The 18,741-nt window shown below is 36.5% G+C and overlaps 1 protein-coding gene across 19 annotated transcripts in view; it reads left to right on the forward strand.

The window, feature by feature from the left end:
• Kdm6a (lysine demethylase 6A) overlaps positions 1-18,741 on the forward strand; it is a 142,307-nt gene that overhangs the window by 13,384 nt on the left and 110,182 nt on the right. For all 19 annotated transcript variants that reach the window (XM_038316933.1, XM_038316935.1, XM_038316934.1 and 16 more), the window contains exon 3: positions 13,033-13,141. In XM_038316933.1, the coding sequence (XP_038172861.1) occupies positions 13,033-13,141 (109 nt within the window). The remainder of the gene's footprint in view (positions 1-13,032; positions 13,142-18,741) is intronic.

Consider the following 18,741-nt stretch of genomic DNA (forward strand, 5'->3'; position numbering starts at 1 on the left):
TCATCAATTACTACATAAGACATTGTCTATTGGCTTGCCTGTAGGCTGTTCTGCTGGAGACATTTTCTCTATGATGTTCTCTGTTCCTAAATGACTGAAGCTTCTGTCAAATTGGCATAAAACTAGTGAAAAACAAATGAAATTGCTTCAGGGACCTATATAACAAAATAAACGAGCTAAGATTATTTTCAGGGTTTTGGAAAATGAGGGAATGTAAGATTAAAGAAATATTCAATGGTAACAGTGGCTGAAAATTTCTCAAATTTATTGAAACAGATTACACATATAGAAAAGGCAAGTAAACACTAAATAAAACAATACTAAAAATACCAGCACCAACATCTTAATAACTAAACTTCTGGAAAGCAGAGACAAAAAGATTCTTGAAAATGACTAGGCAGATCATCATTTATATGGGAACACCAATTTGAAGGACAGCAGATTTCTCATTTGCAGTCTGAAAAAACAACAATAAATAAAAACCCAAAAGAAAATAATATAACTTTTGTCACATACTGAAAGGGAAATCTCCACTGCATATTTTATATAGAGCAAATATACACCTCAGGAATGAGAGATAAAGACATAAAACTAGCCGGCACAATGTAATTTTCATTACTCTTTCTTCTTACCTTTCTGTGGGATATACATAAATACATACATGCATGCATGCATGCATGCATACAGAGAGAGAAAGAGCACATCTTGGTGTTTTTGTTATGCTTTTGAGTGTGATCCTTTATATCTTAGCTTATTTTCTTTGTTATATAGGTCCCCAGGCTGTGTTAATTTGTTCTCACTATTTTCTCTTTGTTTAGATTGGTGACTGTATTGATCTGCTCACAGATTCTTTTTTGTCATTTCCATGATTGTGTTAGGCCTAGCCAGAAAGTTTTTATCTTTGATATTTTAAGTTTCAGTTTCATAATTTTTGTTTCGTTCTTTTAATTGCCGTTGCTGAGACTTTTCCAGTTTTTTGTTTGCTTGTTTCAAGAGCAGTTCTAATTGCTTATTTGAAGCATTTTGTTGATGGCTTTTAAATCTATTGAATAATTTAAAACTGATAATAAGCACTATTGCTTGTTGTTTGTCTCCATGTCTTCATGTTATATTTTTGGGGTTTTGGAAGGATGTGATTTTTTTATTGTATTGTGTACATTTTGGGTATCATATTCGGAGAAGTCTACCTTTTTTTAAATAGTCAATATCCTTGATGAGATGTAGGACATGTAGGACAAGAGGTGGGCGGGGAGGGAGGGAGGGAGGGAGAGAGAGAGAGAGAGAGAGAGAGAGAGAGAGAGAGAGAGAGAGAGAGAGAGAGAGAGAGAGAGAATTTTGTGTGTGTATTTCATAGTTTTAATTGGTTCTACTGACATTTACCCTGGTAAAGTGGAATTACGCAGAATGGGGATCAGTTTAATACTGTCTTGTCTCTTGAGTGAGACATTAAGATAACATTCTGATGTGCTGTGTTGCTCTAGCAAGAAAGAAGTAGGGAGTTAACTCAGACTGCTCCTCATGCTACAGCATATAGCACAAACCTATTATCTCTGTTCTCTTTATCCCTGTTGATGCCAAATATAAAGTTAGAGCTCAGCTCACAGTGAGTGCCACTGGCACTGGAACAATTTAAACTTCTTGTTGGCCTACTTACTACTCTGTTTCAGTGATGGATGTAGAAGTTCTGCCTCCTACTGGGTCCCATTGCTACTATGGTCACCTTGTTCAATTTTCTTGATACTGAATTAGGGTGCAGCTTCAGCTCCTTGCTGGGTCCTGCCCACCCAGGACTGTTACGCGTGTGGGGTGGTGATGCATAATAAAGTGACTGCCTTAGCTTCAAGTCTCCTATCTGCTAGATCAGTGGTTGTCAGCCTGTGGATTGAAACCCCTTTCAGGATGAATGTAGGGGTTGCATGTAAGATATCCCGCATTATCAGATATTTAAGATTCATAACAGTAGCAAAATTAGTTATGAAGTAGCATTGAAAATAATTTTATGATTGGGGTTCACCACAACATGAGGAACTGTCTTGAAAGGTTGCAGCATTAGGAAGGTTGAGAAATACTGTGCTAGATGATAGTGGTGGTTGCCTACCTTCTATGCCTTACTCTAAGTGGGTAAATGGGAGCACCTTTTTCTTTTACTGCATGTGGCTTAGATTATATCCTCTTTCTGTCTTGCCACTTGATGGAGGAGTGTCTATGTGTTACTTTTATTGATTAATTAAAAAAAAACTGCCTTGGCCCTTTAAGAGGACAGAAAATTAGGTAGGTGGAGTAGACAGAACAGAATTGTGGGAGAAAGGAAGCAGAGTTGGGCAGACGCTTCAGGCAGTCGCCATAGTGAGTTGCCATGCTTCTCCTCTCGGAAATGGACGCAGGTTAAGATCTCTTCTGGTAAGTGACTACCTCGTAGTGCTACACGGATTACTAAATATGGGCTAATTAGCCAATAAGAGGCTGAAACTAATGGGCCAGGCAGTGTTTAAAAGAATACAGTTTTCGTGTAATTATTTTGGGTAAAGCTAGCCAGGTGGCGGGACGCAGCCCACCGTTCCATCTACAGCCACTAACCCAGTCATGGGCATAGGAAGTGCACTTTCCTATGCTTCTGCCACATGTAGAAAGAAAGTGAGCTTTTTAACTAGCCAACCTATAATATCTTGATAAAATTAGGGCACTCTTATCAATGACCTTGAAGATCATTGACTTGTTTTACCCTGCTAACATTACTGTGGTAGGAGCTACCATGAGCAAGACTGCTTCTGCTGAGGCGAGTGTGTAAGTCACTTGCCCATACTGCGTGGTAAGAGAAGTACCTCATTTCTGATTTTGGTGGGTTGGGCATAAGTTAGTTGCATGCTTAGCCCAGTCAAATTTTAGGTAGAGGGATGAGAGCCAGTTTTTTTGTTAAGCTGCCTTTTTCTTGGGACTTTGGTTTTGCTTGCAGTTCTTTTTACTCTATAATGATTGAAGGTACTAGATCAGTAGCTTCTGCAGTGATATTCTGTCCTGGAAACAGGGGAGGTTCTGAGGTCTTGAGAAAAGTTGTTGCTTGTTTCTTGTGTTATTTCCAGGAATTTTTTGCTTATAAAAGTTAGAACTGGGGAGGATTGAAGTCTTTTAATTTTTATTGAACTGGAAGTTTTTCCTTGACTTTGATGGTGTTTAGAGTTTGCAAACGGAAAATTTTAGGTGAAAAGTATTTATTATACATTTTAATGAACACAAGTCTTAAAAAATGTCAATTCTCAAGCACTCTGGAAGCTGAGGTAAGAGAATCTTGAGTCCAAAGCCTGGGCAACATAGCTAGGAAAAAAATAATCATAGGAAAATCTTAATTTTTTATTTTTATTTCTGCTTTAAAATCTCTTTCGGAAATATTTTACTATTATTGTTATTGTTATTATTTTTGGAGTCAGGATTCCTCTGTGTAGCCCTGGCTGTCCTGGAACTTTCTCTGTAGAACAGACTTGAACTCAGGGCTCCCCTTGCCTCTGTCTCCCAAGTGCTAGGGTTAAAGGCATGCCTGGTTAAAAATCTTAATAATCCTACTCACAAATTTTCAGCTCTCATGTGTCTTTATCACCTCCTAAAGCCTCCAACTTTTGCCATTACATTGGTGTTTATTTTTTTATAACAAGCATTTTATTTTTTCCCTTAATTAAAAGTAGATTCTTTTCTCAAAATTTATTCCGATTACAGTTTCCCCTCAGTTTCCTCCCTACTTCCATTCCCATCTGGATCCACTCCCTTTCTGTCTCGTTAGAAAAGAATAAGCTTCTAAGAGGTAACAATAAAACATAACAAAATAAAATATAAGATAAAACAAAAACCATCACTTCAGAGTTTGACAAGGTAACCCCAACAGAAGAAAAAAAGCTCAGAGACCCACTCAAAACAGTGGGACACTGAGAGTCCCACAAAAATGCTTAATTGGAAGCTGTAATATATATGCAGAGGACTTGGTGCAGACTTGCAGGTCCTGTGCATGTTGCTTCTGTCTGTGCATTCATATGTGCTTTGCTCATTAGAGGGCCTTGTTTCCTTGGTGTCCTCTGTCCTCTTTGTCTCTTATACTTTTTCAGCCTCATCTCAGGATTCCTGATATCTGAAGGAAGAAATTTGGTTGGAGACATCCTTTGGTGATTAAATTATAACAAATGGATTTTGAGAGTTATAGTCAGACACAAGCACAAATAAGTAAATGTAAATTTTTTATTTTTTGAAAGAGTTGTAGCAGTGAAGAACATTTAGATAGTTTAATACTGGCTGAAAAATTTCCAGCATAATAAAAAATAAGGTGTTAAACAGTAATTTCACATTCAGAGGGCTCAGTGAACTCCAGTTAGATTAAATTCAAGGAGCTGCACATTAATTATAGTAAAACTGTCAAAAGAGAATTTTTAAAGGAACAACAAAATAGCAACTCATCACATACAAAATTAAAAAAAAATGCTTGATTCTTTTATCACACACCATGGCAGCCAGAAACCAGTGGGATAACACATTAAAACTGTTGAGGAAAAGATGACCAACCAAGAAGTCCATATATCCATGTGCTTGTATTCTTAGAACTTGTGTCTTGTTTGCTCCCGTTACCCTAGTTTTGTGGCCTGTACTATGAGTTTTGTAGAATTTGAAACTTCATTGTATCCTTAAGCTTCCATCTCGGACCATTTTGATATTCTTTTTTATCCAGGATAGTTCAAACCCACAAAAGAAAATCCTGGCTCCCTGGTAAGAGTATCACTTCCCAGTCCTTCAGCTCTTTCTCTTCAGACTTACCAGCACATCTTATAATGTCAGTAGCTGCAATTTGTTTTTTGTTCCTCTCTTCTATTTCTATTTGTGTATGATAGAAGATTGCCCTGTCCCTACTCAGTCTATTACTTTTTATCTGTGATATGCTTTATGTTAAGTCAACACGTATATTATGGCTATGTGTGTTCAGTATGATTTTTCCTTTTTATGTACAAGTTTTGTTTTGACACATGCATTGGTTTTTTGATGCTGTCAGTTTTCCTTTTAGTGTTGTAGTCACTTTAAGGTCCCTAGATATTCTTTTGCTTTATTTCTTTTTTGGTTTTTTTCGAGACAGGGTTTCCCTGTAGTTTCTAGAGCCTGTCCTGGAATTAGCTCTTGTAGACCAGGCTGGCCTCGAACTCAGAGATCCGAGTGCTGGGATTAAAGGCATGCGCCACCACCGCCCGGCCTTTTGCTTTATTTCTAAGCAGCAACAAGAGTACTTTTCTTTCCTAATCATTTTTATCTACTTCTGATTGTTGCTTTATTTGCCCCGTTATAACTTGATTATAATCTTGTATCATTTTAATCACCTGAAAGTGAATTTGTACATGATTTGGCTAATAATAAAATACTGTATTCTGGACTGGAGAGTTAGCTCAGTAGTTCAGAGCTTGTTCCCAGCAGCTGCAGGAGGTGGATTACAACAGCCTGGAGCTCCAGGGTCTCTGATGCCTCTGCAAGTGTCTCCCATCCCTCACACATATATACATATTATTAAAAATAAATCTTAACAAAAGTGATATCCTTTACAAAGACCTTAAAATTGTATCTGCCCTCATTGTTGGATCTCCACTAGCCCTTGTCCTCATTTTTAAAAAAGATTCTTTTTATTTCATTTATATGAATATTTGCCTGCATGTGTTTATCTGTATCATGTGTATGTCTGGTGCCTCTGGAAGTTAGAGATTATTCAATTCCCTGGAACTGGAGTTTACTGGTTGCAGTAAGCTGCCATGTGGGTACTAGAAACTGAAGTTGTTTTTCTGCAGATGCTCTAAATTCCTCAGCTATCTCTCCAGCCCTCTCTTTGTCTTTTAAATAAGTCTTTTAACACCTCTAAGCCTTTCCTTCCTCACCTATAAAGTAGTTTAATAGACAAGTACTTGTGGCAATGAATGCTTGTAAAATACACTGTATTTAGCAAGTAAGTATTGTTATAGTAGTTCTGATTAAGGGACAATAGATGTTAGGATGATATCTGATGTGGGCAGTTGTGTAGGGTTTTGTAGGGAGATTCAGGGAAAAAAAACACTGTAAGAAAATGCTAAGAAAGTTGTTACCTGAAGGAATAGGCAGAAAGAGTATAGTATTTCTAATGATTGTGGGTTCTAGGCATACTTTTGATATATGCTATATATATAGTGTGTGTGTGTGTGTGTGTGTGTGTGTTTGTGTTCGTGTTCATATTTTTCCCTGGCCCTATCATCAGACTTTGCTGCTCATTAGCTTTGAGACTACAAGTAGACTGTCAAAACTGGCTAAGTGATTTATTTGCAGAAAATAAGTAGAATTTAATGTTTTATTTGAAATAACATTCCTGTTATTTGTATCTGGTATGTTTTCTCTTGTCATTGGATTGCCAGTAGTATTAGCAAAGCTAACAAAGCCTGGGTATTCTTTTTTACTATACTCTTTTATGGCGATAATATGCTGTAGGCCCAGCAAAGTTGCAGAATCACTCAGTATCTTACGTAAACTTGAGTTAACTAAAAATGTTAAATTACATTTATTTATTTGTGTGTGCGCGCCCATACATGTGTCAGTACAGGTGGAAGTCAGAGAACAACTTGCCAGAATCTATTTTCTTTTCTGTATTGTGTGGGTTCCAGGGATTGAACTCAGGCTTCAGACTTGACAGCAATTGATAAGTAATGTCTGTTTTCACAGAAACATGCTTTTTGGGATTGAAGCAGTGCTAATCAGTTGGTTAATTTTTGTTGACTCTGGTTTCTCTGTGGTTTTGGAGCCTGTTCTGGAACTTGCTCTGTAGACCAGGCTGGTCTTCAGCTCACAGAGATCCGCCTGCCTCTGCCTCCCAAGTGCTGGGATTAAAGGCATGGGCCACCACTGCCCAGCTTTGTAATTAGATTTTTAAAAATATATACAATATATTTTGTTATGGTCATGGTCTGCTCTCCTCCAACTCTTTCCTCCACTGGAATTTTTATTTTTTTAACCTTAGTATTCTGTATAGATTATTATATTTTGTTTCTATAGAATGTAAACAATAGTTGTAACATTTTTTAAGCTGTGAAAAGGTGGGAGGGGTATGGGTTGAGCATGAGGGAGCAATCAAGACACATTGTATATATGTGTATTAAATTGTCAGAGAATAAATAAAACAAACAAAACAAAAGTAAAAATTTACAGAGATTTGCCTGCTTCTGCCTCCCAAGTGCTAGGATTAAAGGCATGCGCCAACCTTTCCCTACAAGTATTTTTAGTGGACTATGTCAGAGATAGTTGTATATTTTACCTTTTTAGGGGTGACTAAATGATGGAATTTGTGGGATGACAGTGGTTGAAGATAATACACAATAGAAATAAATTAGGCAAAACATTTTAATATACTGAATGAGAGTGAACTTAAATATTCAGTAGGCTCTGTATAGTTGGATCTTATTGCTAGGAACCATAGCAACAAACAATGTTGTATTATTTTTTAACAATACTGTTTTAAAAAGTAGCTTTTGTTTGTTTCAGGTATGAGTTGGGCTATAGAAATAAAGGAGCCTTGGTGAAACAAATTGTGCCCATGTTGTAATGCTAGGAATTGGGATATGATAGAAAGAAAAAAGGATAATGGCTATGACACAAATGTTCAATGTATAGGAATGAAGATATTTAAATTGATAGGATTAATGTAAAGGGAGATTAAAGAGAGAAATTTTTGAATGAGGATAAACCCTTAAATTTTGCTTTCTGAATGTCCAAAGGGGAAAAGCATGCTAGGCTTTTAGATAAAAACAAATCCTTAGCTTGGAGGCTTAATAAAGATCCAAGTTCCTCTTCTATTTTGTCTCCTCTTTTTGATTTTAGTAAAGCAAGACATTTAGACAATTTGTAGAATAAAAGTGACTGTTGGAAAACAACTTTAGTTAGGAATGCAGATAATGAAACTGGAGAGTGATAAAAGAAGGCTATGAAAGGCAAATGGGTTAGAAAAGAGGAGAAAAGGATGTGGAAGAGAATAAGAAAAATAAGAAGCTAGGTATTTGTTTGCTTTCATTTTTAATGTCTAGCTGCCAGTTAAGTTCACGTCTGAGTTGGTGTTCCTTGATTAGTGGCTAGCATAAAACAAAATGTTTTTAAGTTAATTGTACATATTGACCAATTCAGTCCTTAACATAATAATTAACCCACAAAACTTTAGTTAGGTACAGTGGACATTTGTTTAATACCAGCACTGGACTGGATGAGGCAGGAGGAATCTCAAATTCTAGGCCAAACTGTTCTCACATGTATAGGTCAGTAATAAGTACATTCACATTTTTCTTCAACTAGCTTCTCAAACTCATTTTGCAAGCTCAAACTCTGCTGATTAACCAACTGCCAGTAGTTCAGTGTTCTTGTTAAGAATGTTTGTAATATTTATACCCCTTAAAATAATATAGAGGCTTGCCATTTTTTTCTAAAATAATAGGGTGAATATCCTTAACTGAAAATTTAAAATCATACTTCAAATTCCGAAATTATTTTGAATACATACAAGAGAATACAATTGAAAAAATTCTGCATTTTTTCATAGACAAAATCCAAGTACATTAAATATATAAAGTTGTTTTCAGTCTATGCATACAAGTTGTAAGGAATTTACTGTATAGGACCAGAACCCATTCTCCAAGATGTTTCATTATGTTTATATGCAAATATTTCCAAATTAAAAGTATTTCACATTGGGAACATTCTTCTCCTCAAGCATATCTTTTGTTTGTTTCATTCATTGAGACATGGTCTTACTATGTAGAGTAAGCTGGCCTTGAAATTGTGGTAGTTCCCCTCAGCCTCCTGTGTGGTGACATATTGGATCAAGCCAGCTGTGGCTTCAAGCATTTTTGATAACCTGTAATAAGTATTTAAACTGCCTTACTGAATTTTTTTATTGATAAAGTGTGAACCTATAAAATGATGAGTCTTTTTTACTTTTAATTTATTCTATGCATCTTTTACATGATGTAAAAGATTTTGATCCCATTCATTTCCCTGTCGCTTCAAATCTGCACTCAGCCCCTGTATCCTCCTCCCCAAATAATACAAAACTTAAGTGATAAAAGGGAAAAAAATGAAGAAAAATTAAAAATCTCTTCATGGAAGCTGCAGTGTAACAGTGAATTACACAATAAACTCCTCTGTCCATATATCTTTACTTGCAAGTGTTCATGAGTCATTGGTCTTTTTGAGGCCTCTGGTTTCTGCTATACTATTGGTACTAGGCTCTCACTAGGATTCTTCTTCGATATCCTATTTTTTCCTGTGTTGTGGAGATCCTGAACCTTTGGGTCTGCAGTTCAGGTTCCTTCATGAACTCCAGCAGGTCATGGATGGGATGAATGTTGGGTTGGTCTTAAGTCCTAACCCTGATTCTGGGCCTGGACAGCTGCTTTAGGGTTGGTTCGCCAGCCGGTTCTCCCTTGTCCTCACCACCAACATTGCCCCAGCTAGTTCACCTCTTTTAGAAATAAGTCAAGGGTGGGGCCAGTTCTCCTGCTTTCATACCTTCAGAGTTGACTATTCAGGGTTGACTATCACACACCTATGCCATTAGGACCAGCTCTATTGTGTTGTGTAGGCCAAGATACAGGGGCCACCCACCCTTCCGAGTGATGGTGAGGGGTAGGGACAGCCCTCCCACTCTTATGACCCTAGGGCCAGACCTGTCCCAGGCATTGATGGGCAGGAGGTGTGACGGAGAGGGCATCTCTCCTTCGTCCATGCTACCACGTGTTTGATGAGTAATGGGGAAGCTCTCCCTTGCGCATAACCTTGGGCCTGGGGTCACCATCACCTCCGACCACTGGGCAGCTCTGCTGTGCAGCTTAGACAAAGATGCAGGACCCATTTCCTGAGTGCTGTAGCTGGTAAGAGGAGGGTCAGCTCTCTTATCTCTTGAGGACAGTAAGGGGTGAGGGATGGGGGCATCTCTCACTCTCCTAGACCATCACATGACAAATGAGTAGTGAGGACAGCTCTCCCACGTTTACAACTTCTAGGCTGACTCAACACCTCCACCAACAAAGCTGGTTCTGTTGTGTTACCCCGGTGAGGCGCAGAACCTGCTTTCCCAAGTGATGCAGTTGGTTGGGACTGGGACAGCTCTCCTGCTCTTGTAACCTAAGGGCCAACCCAAACCCTTTGATTTTTAAAATATCGTTATAAACAATACCGTTTTTTTCTATATTGTGAATATTGAGAATTACCCTGTTATTTTTATTTTAAATATTGCTTAAAAATTATGTTACCATTTGCCTATATATAGTATCAGAATTACCAAAAATCAAATAAATACATGAGGTATTTATGAAATGCTAACATAAGCTGTTTGGAAATCTTTTTCACTCATTTTTTAGTCTCATTTGATTGTCTTCTGTCACCATCATGTTTTACTACCAGCATTGGTTTACTAGGTTCGCAGTGAATATATATAATTATTAAGAAAGTGTCAATCTGGTTTGAAAATTCTCTTATTTTGGATTTTGTCTGGTGTTAATGTTTTGTGGATGACCAGAGGTGTATATAATAGTTTTAGATGTGTTCTGTTTTATGAGAAATAGAACATAAGCAATATATGATCATAATAGTTGTGTGACATGAAAGACAATAAGGAGTTTTTTGGGGTTTTTTTGTTTGCTTAAATCATTAAAAAAGATTTCTATGTTTATATTCTGAATACTTTTTCACCACGGAAATATATTCGCTTATAAAGTTAATAGCAAGAAATTGTCAGGGAGGAGACGTGTCTATATATTTTACCAAGTGTTTCCGAAAGCAAAGGTCCAAGAAATGGCTCAGTGAGTAAAGGTGCCTGCTTCAAACCCTGATGGCCTGAGTTCAATCCCTGGACCCATATGGAAGGAAGAGAGAACCTGATTATGCTAGTTGCCTGTGGCCTCTGCATATACATCATAGCATGGGTGAACACACACATGGGGGAGAGGGTAAAAATGTAATTAAAAAAACTAAAACTATAAAAAATTATTTCAATGAAAACTTTCATTACAATACTGTTACTAACTTTATAAACATGTTATTTATTGTAAAATTAGGACTTCCCTCACTGTACTCAATAACTGATTTTGTATTTTTATACTCAAACCATTTGTTTGATAAGAGTTGTATAAAGAGGCTCTTGAAATTTTGTGCCTTTAAATTATAGTAATTCCTGAGACTTTACTATAGAATCCAGACTCTTTTATAGAGAAGTGGATTGGTTAGTAGTTCTCAGTTCTTGTGATTTGCTACATACACATTTAGTTGTCAGAGTATAATACGAACTGAGGACAATTCTTTTGTAGCTCTGAAGTATATTAAGTTCAGCCTGGATATACATTGTTTGCAATAAGTTCTCCAACAAACTTGCTGACAGATAAATTTTGTCAGGACAGTAAATTTAATATATACATTTTGAAACTGTTTGATTCCCTACACAGGCTCTGTATCACAAAAAATGAAGGCCTTCTAAGTAGACATTCCAGGAAATTTTTATGATAATACTGAAATGGTGTTTTTAAATGATTATCTTGAGTTTCTTTCTTTGTATTTGCCAAATGAGAGGATACCCAGAGATTTGAGAAAACACTTTACATTTTTTTTTTTTTTTTTTTTTTGGTTTGATGACTCTAGTAGGATGCCTTACAACAGCAACATTATGGTGTATTTATCTAAGGACATTTTGACATTATCTAAAAGATCGTGGGGGTAAGAGCTTTGTTGTTACCTGGAAAGGGAAGAAACAAGTGTATCTAGTTCTGTGCCAAGTACTATGAGAACTCTTAGAGAAATTTCCTTTTTCTCCATATCTTTTTCCTTTCCCTCCCCCCCCTTCCTCTTGTCTATCTGTCTTTGTGTGTGTCCATGCTTGTGTGTGAGGGTATTTATGTGCAAGTGTGGAGGTCAGAGGACAGTCAGACTTTTGTTTTTGTTTTTTTTTTTTTCCTTTTTTTGTGTCATGTTTTTTTTTTTTTTTAAATTTAAAAATTTCCATCTCCTCCCCTCCTCCCACTTCCCTCCCGTCCCTGTTTTTTTTTTTTTTTTTTTTTTTTTTTTTTTTTGTTTTTGTTTTTCGAGACAGGGTTTCCCTGTAGTTTCTAGAGCCTGTCTTGGAACTAGCTCTTGTAGACCAGGCTGGCCTCAAACTCAGAGATCCGCCTGCCTCTGCCTCCCGAGTTCTGGGATTAAAGGTGTGCGCCACCACCGCCCGGTGACAGTCAGACTTTTTTACTTGGGCTTTGGAACTCAGATTGTCAGGCTTATGCTGGCATTTACTAAGCCATCTCTGGTGACCAACTTTGACATCTTAATCATCTTGTCCGGTCTGAGGGTAAGAGAGAATAGGTTCCCGAAGATCTGTAGCATATGACAACTGGGATGTGTTATCAAACTCTCTTCTGTCATTTGTATTCTTCAGAGTTCAAGGGAGTTAACAACCGTAACAATTTTGTTTTCTGAGAAAGGAAATATGAGTGTATATAAATATTTTGGGAGTGTAAGATAGAGTTTAGAATTAGTGTGTTTGAGTTTATAACAAGGAAAAGATAATTATAAGGTAGTTTAAATCTGGTATAGATTTTGGTATAAAGTGAACTGTTAAGTATAAATGATAGCTGTACTTACTACAGAGATTGTATGACTTCTCACCTAATTCAGTTAAATTCTCCATGCCTGTTGGAAAGATGAATATTGTTTGATTTGAATAGGTTTATATAGTAATAGTTTATATATGTAACTTATGAACAGAATTGTCAAAGTGCTCCTTTATTTGGTTTGTCAAATATTTTTGCAGTATTGTAGATGAGAAAGATATTTATGCCTTTATCAGTGGAATTTCTGATTAAATAATTAAGCTATTTCTTTTAAAGAATGATGCCCTGATCTATGGAGATATAAGAAAAGTCCATTGATTTCCTGGGTGATGATTAGTAGAGATATATACAATCTTAGGGAGAGAATGTGTTTTTAGGATTTTTACCTATCTCTTAAACATTTGTGTTCTTTTATTTCTAGGCTGTTCGTTGCTACGAATCTCTGATCTTAAAAGCTGAAGGAAAAGTGGAGTCTGATTTCTTTTGTCAGTTAGGTCATTTCAACCTCTTGTTGGAAGATTATCCAAAAGGTAACTTGTTTTCTTATTGATTTCTTTGATTCATATATGCATTTCAAGTAATTATAATTATGAAGGACACTGTCATTTTTATTTGTAAGAAGCTATAAGCTCATGAGCTATATAGTAAACAGTAAGAGAAAACAGAATAAATGGAATTGGGAAAATCATGTGACTCCAGGTAAATAATCAATAAAATAAGATTTATTAAAAAAAAAAGAAACCCTTTATGTATAAAACTCTCATATTAGTTTTGTTTTGCTCCATGAAAATGTCTCCTTTAAACACTGTTATCTTAGTGTTTGAAATTTAGCTCAGTGGTAGTGCTTGCCTAGCAATTGCAAGGCTCCATTGAGGGGTGAACTGAGAACAAAAGCTCCTCTAGAACATATAGGAAAGGTAATACAAAATTAGTTTTCTTACTTTTTTTTTCTGTAAATTTTGTCCATCTTAACTAGAAAGTATTTGAATAAAACTCTAAGCTATAGTCATATTACTATAAAAGCAATACAGAGAGAGGAACATATGAGTTTCAACCTTAAATAAAATTTTTTTCCTGTATGTCTCTAGCATCACGTCTTTGTAGAGACTCTTTTTTTATTATTTTTTTATTAAAAATTTCCGCCTCCTCCCCGCATCCTATTTCTCTCCCTCTCCCCCTCTTCCCCTCCCCCTCCCTCTCCAGTCCAAAGAGCATTAAGGGTTCCCTGCCCTGTGGGAAGTCCAGGTCTAGGAAGGTGAGCATCCAAACAGGCTAGCCCCTCCCCCCCAAAGCCAGTATATGTTGTAGGATCAAAATCCAGTGCCATTATCCTTGGCTTCTCAGCAGCCTTCATTGTCCGCCATGTTCAGGTTTTATCCTGTGCTTTTTCAGTCCCAGTCCCGCTGGCCTTGGTGAGCTCCGATTAGATCAGCTCCACCATTTCTGTGGGTGGGTGCACCCCTCGCAGTCCTGACTTCCTTGCTCATGTTCTCCCTCCTTCTGCTCCTCATTTGGACCTTGGGAGCTCAGTCCAGTGCTCCACTGTGGGGCTCTGTCTCTATCTCCATCCATTGCCAGATGAAGGTTCTATGGTGATATGCAAGATATTCATCAGTATGGCTATAGGTTCTGGCCATTTCCGGCTCCCTCTCCTCAGCTGCCCAAGGAACTAGCTGGGGGCTTCTCCCTGGACACCTGGGAACCCCTCTAGAGTCAAGTCTCTTGCCAACCCTAAAATGGCTCCCTTAATTGAGATATATACTTCTCTGCTCCTATATCCACCCTTCCTATATCCCAACCATCCCATTCCCCCAAGCTCTCCCCAGCAAAATAAAACTGTTTTATATACTTAAATGTTCTTCATCAAGAAATAACCAAGTTAGATATCTGAATATATAGTAAGTAATATAGTCACTCCCCTGAGGTGTGCTTTTTTCAAGGAACTAAACTGCCAAATTAAGCCATTATTTATGCAGGAAGTTAAAGAGCTGCCCACCTTCCCTCAGTACAAAAGGAAAATTCCACAGCAAAGGAAAACTGTTCTTACAAGTGATAACATTTAAACTTTTGGTAACATTAAACATCTTTATGCAGTAGATGTGTTTGTTTTCAGCAAATGTGGGCAGAGTACTTAATGGAAAGTTTTAGGGCTAGAGTAAAGGATTGTTTGTATTTCACATTGTTACTGTATCATGCCAGTCTTGTGTCAGGTCACACATTTTCCTTAATGGAAGTAGAATTTTAGTCTGAAACATTCATATTATGTGAAATTCAAAATTAGACTTAAGTCCCAGTTTAGCTGCATTATTTATAGTTGCAGATTATATAAACATCCCTGAGTTTTTGTCTTCTAGTATGTAAAAGGCAGAAAGAAGTACTAGATGATCGCGTAGGAATTTTAGGATTGTTAAGTGATTGATACTGGCTAGTACTTAGCTTTAGTTCAATACTCTAAAACTCAGAATGGTTTTGTTGTTGTTGTTGCATCTATTTATTTATTTACTCATTTATTTGTGTGGGAAGTATGCATTGTGCTGTAGATATTAGAGAATAGCATTTTGGAATCAGTTCTCTTCTTCCACCTTTGAGGGTATCAAGGGACTCAGGTTGTCAGGCTTAGTAAGTAGGTAAGTACTTTTTACCTACTGAGTTATCTTGGTGGCTTGATACTTAATGTTTTAACATCAGTTGAAGCTGATAGCTATTATATTAGAAGTTTATAGAATTCTGGGAAATCTGTTTTGTTTTAATTGCTACACTTTTTTGTACAGAGAGAACACATTAGCTTGGCAACACATAAAGAGGGGCCTAGACTTGAACTGCCCATATGTAGTGCTCTGTGTCATTTAGTGACCTTACCAAATCATGTAATTTTTTAACTTTTGTTTCTTATTTTAAACATCCTATTTAATTAATTAATTGGTTAATTCATTTGTGTATTTGCACACATATATGTACATGCTATGACATGGGTGTAGAGGTCAAATGACAACTTGTAGTTAGTTTTACCTATCATTTGGGTTTTGGAGTTGGTCTTAGGCTATTAAGCCTGGCTTACAAGTACGTTTCTTTATATGCTGAGCAATTTTGCCAGCCCTTAACTTTTAAAACTTTATTTCAGTGAATTTAGCTACATTTTAAATTCATAAAATGTTCAGTTAGGGGCAGCTGGAGAGGTAGATAGCCCAACATTTAAGAGCATGTATTGCTTTTCAGGGGATGAAATTTTGAGTCGTAGCACTCACATTAGATGACTCAGAACCCCCTGTAACTCTAGCTCCATTTCCAGGAGGGTTTAATGCCTTTAGCATCTGTGGGCACCCGCTCTCATGTGCACACAACTGCACACATACATACAAACTTATATATGCATGCAAGTATGATTGCTCATGTTTATTGCCCCACCACTTAGGAGGTTGAGGCAGTAAGATTGCTGTGACTTTGAGGCCAGTGTAGTGACTTCCAGATCAGACTGGGTTACAGAGTTGAGAACTTGTCTTATAATACAAATGATTAAACAAACAAACAAAAAGTTTGTTTTGGAAGGTTGGATATAGGCATGTAGTATCTCCACTGCTGACAAACTAGTTGATGGGAGTAATCAGTAAGCCCCTGAAAAATATGTACTCTAAATACCCATCTACCTTTGTATAGATTAAATTAATTAGTTGGCTTTTGCTAGGACATAGTAGCTTAATTTTTAATAGGAAAAGGAGGAGAATGAGTATTTATCAGTATATTTCAAGCTAGCAGCTTCTATAGTTTATGATTATTATGCATTTTTCAGGTCACCTTGGGAGTTTGAGGACCATGTTCTCTCTTTAATTTTTTTTTTTTTAAACTACAAGCTAGGACTGGAGGCATGGCTTAGTGGTTAAAAGAAGTGGCCTGATTTCTGTTGGTAGTTAACAACAGTCTGTTTCAGGGCATCTAACACTTTTTTTCTTCCTTTTTGAAGCTCCTGCAGGTGTGTGATGCATGTACATACACTCAGGCACACACAGAAATATATATAGCATTTAAAATAAATATTAAGCTAGTTTTTTTTCCTGTCCATTCTTTTCTGCATTTCTAAAACTAAGCCAGTGTTAAGTAGAATACTTCCCTTTGGCGTGTATCCACCCACACTCAAACCATTACCACCAATAATAAAGGTGTTTCTTTCCTTAGCTAAATAGACATTTAATTTTAAGGGAACATATGATAAAACATACCCTTTTTTAAAAAATAAGTTACCATGAACCATATAGTGAATATGTAAATCTTTGAGTATAGTGCTCCATATACACATGTGTAGGGGACTTCTTTGTTAATCAGAGAATGATTATATGCCTGGATTTGTTACTACTTTTAAAAAATTCCCTGAACTCAGGATATCCATGAGTTTAGTTTCTTTAAGAAACAACAAGCAAAGCTGGGCAGTGGTGGCACACCTCAAATTCCAGCCCTAGGGAGTCAAAGACCCTTGGATCTCTATGAGTTTGAGGCTAGGCTGGTCTAAGAGCTAGTTCCAGGATACCCAGGCCTACACAAAGAAACCCCATTTTAGCCCCTTATCTCCCGAAAGAAACAGCAAAACACCTCACTGCTATACGTATCATAGTATACTGTAGAACCTATTTTATGAACATTTGGGCTGTGATTTTGCTGTATTTAATATTCTGATATCACCTGCTTCTTGTCTTAAATGAATTTCTAAAACATTTTTAATTAGTTAACGATACAATATGGTTATCTTACTGCTGACGTATATTTGTCATTCCAGATAAATTTTACTTATTTAGAAGGAAAAATAGCTTTGTTAAAAATATTTTCTTAATCTTTTTGATTGATAATATTTACAGAGTGTTTAAAAAGTAATCTTGTTGTTTGGTTTGGTCATTTTGCTTCTAAGAATTTAACCTAAAATGAGCAAGATTGATACCCAATACACTTGGCCTATTGCTATGTATTAGATTCCCATGGGAGTATAGCCTTTATTTAGTAAGGAATTGACTTTAGGATCAACACCTATGGAAACTGGAGACTAGAACTAGTATTGCACTGAGGGAGAAATGAAGCTATAACATCCTTGACCAATTATTAAAAAGGCTGAAATTATGAGGTAAAAGATTTGGGAGGGAATTTCAGAAACGTACATTTTAGTTGGCATGTATTTCCTCCCCCCCCCCCCTTCTTCCTTTAAGTAATTGGCCTCTTTCTCTCCTTACCCCCTCTACCCTCTTACCCCTTACCTGTCATATTGTGGCAAAGTAGGTCTGGAATATTTTAGTACTTAGAAATTGCTGGGACAGGTTGTATGCCAAGATTTGGTACTTTGTAGAAATTTTGCCTGAGCTTGCTTTTTTTAGTTAAATGACAGTACTCCATTGTGAAATATTTATAGTGTAAGACCAAAAAAGGGTCTGTTTTCTAATAATTGATGGTAAGTTTGTCAAGCAAAAATAAAAAAAAAAAAAACCCAAAACAGTTTTTGCTACAGTCTTTCTGAAACAGATTTGAAACAAGGATATGGAAAAGAGGATTTGTATCATTCTTCATTCTTACAAATACTTAAAGTGAACTAAGAGCTTTTTTTAAAATAACATAGATAAAGATTAGAAATAAGGACTGCTTGAAGAGATTTTACTAAAAAGACTGAGGTGATAGGTACTTGTATAACCTTTATAGGCTATCACTGATTTATGTGGATTAAGAAACACAAAATTTGTTAGGATCTTAAAATAAGATGCCGAACCTAATGGAGGTAAAGTGTAATTACTGAGAAAGTATGTAGTTGAAGTAAAAGATAGATGGAAGAAATGCCTCATTTATAACTCTCCTTGCAATTCAGAGTACCAACTCTGAGTTTATGGTTTCATATTTATTAATTCAATGCATTGTTCTATAGATGCCATGTTTCTACCAATCAGAATAACAGTTTGTTTCTTGTAATGCAGTTTCATTTATTATGGATGGTATTATGATTTCTTTAAGAGTTTCTAATTCTGAAAATAAATTTTATGTAGTCAAGAGGTAGGTTTAATAACTAGGTCATTGAAAACATACACTCTAGGTAACTCACAATTAAATGGAATCATACTATAGAAGTCTTTGTGTTTTTTATCTTAACATCTGTCAAAGACCCAGA

Source organism: Arvicola amphibius, chromosome X (genome assembly GCF_903992535.2).
Source record: "Arvicola amphibius chromosome X, mArvAmp1.2, whole genome shotgun sequence".
Taxonomy (NCBI): Eukaryota; Metazoa; Chordata; class Mammalia; order Rodentia; family Cricetidae; genus Arvicola; species Arvicola amphibius.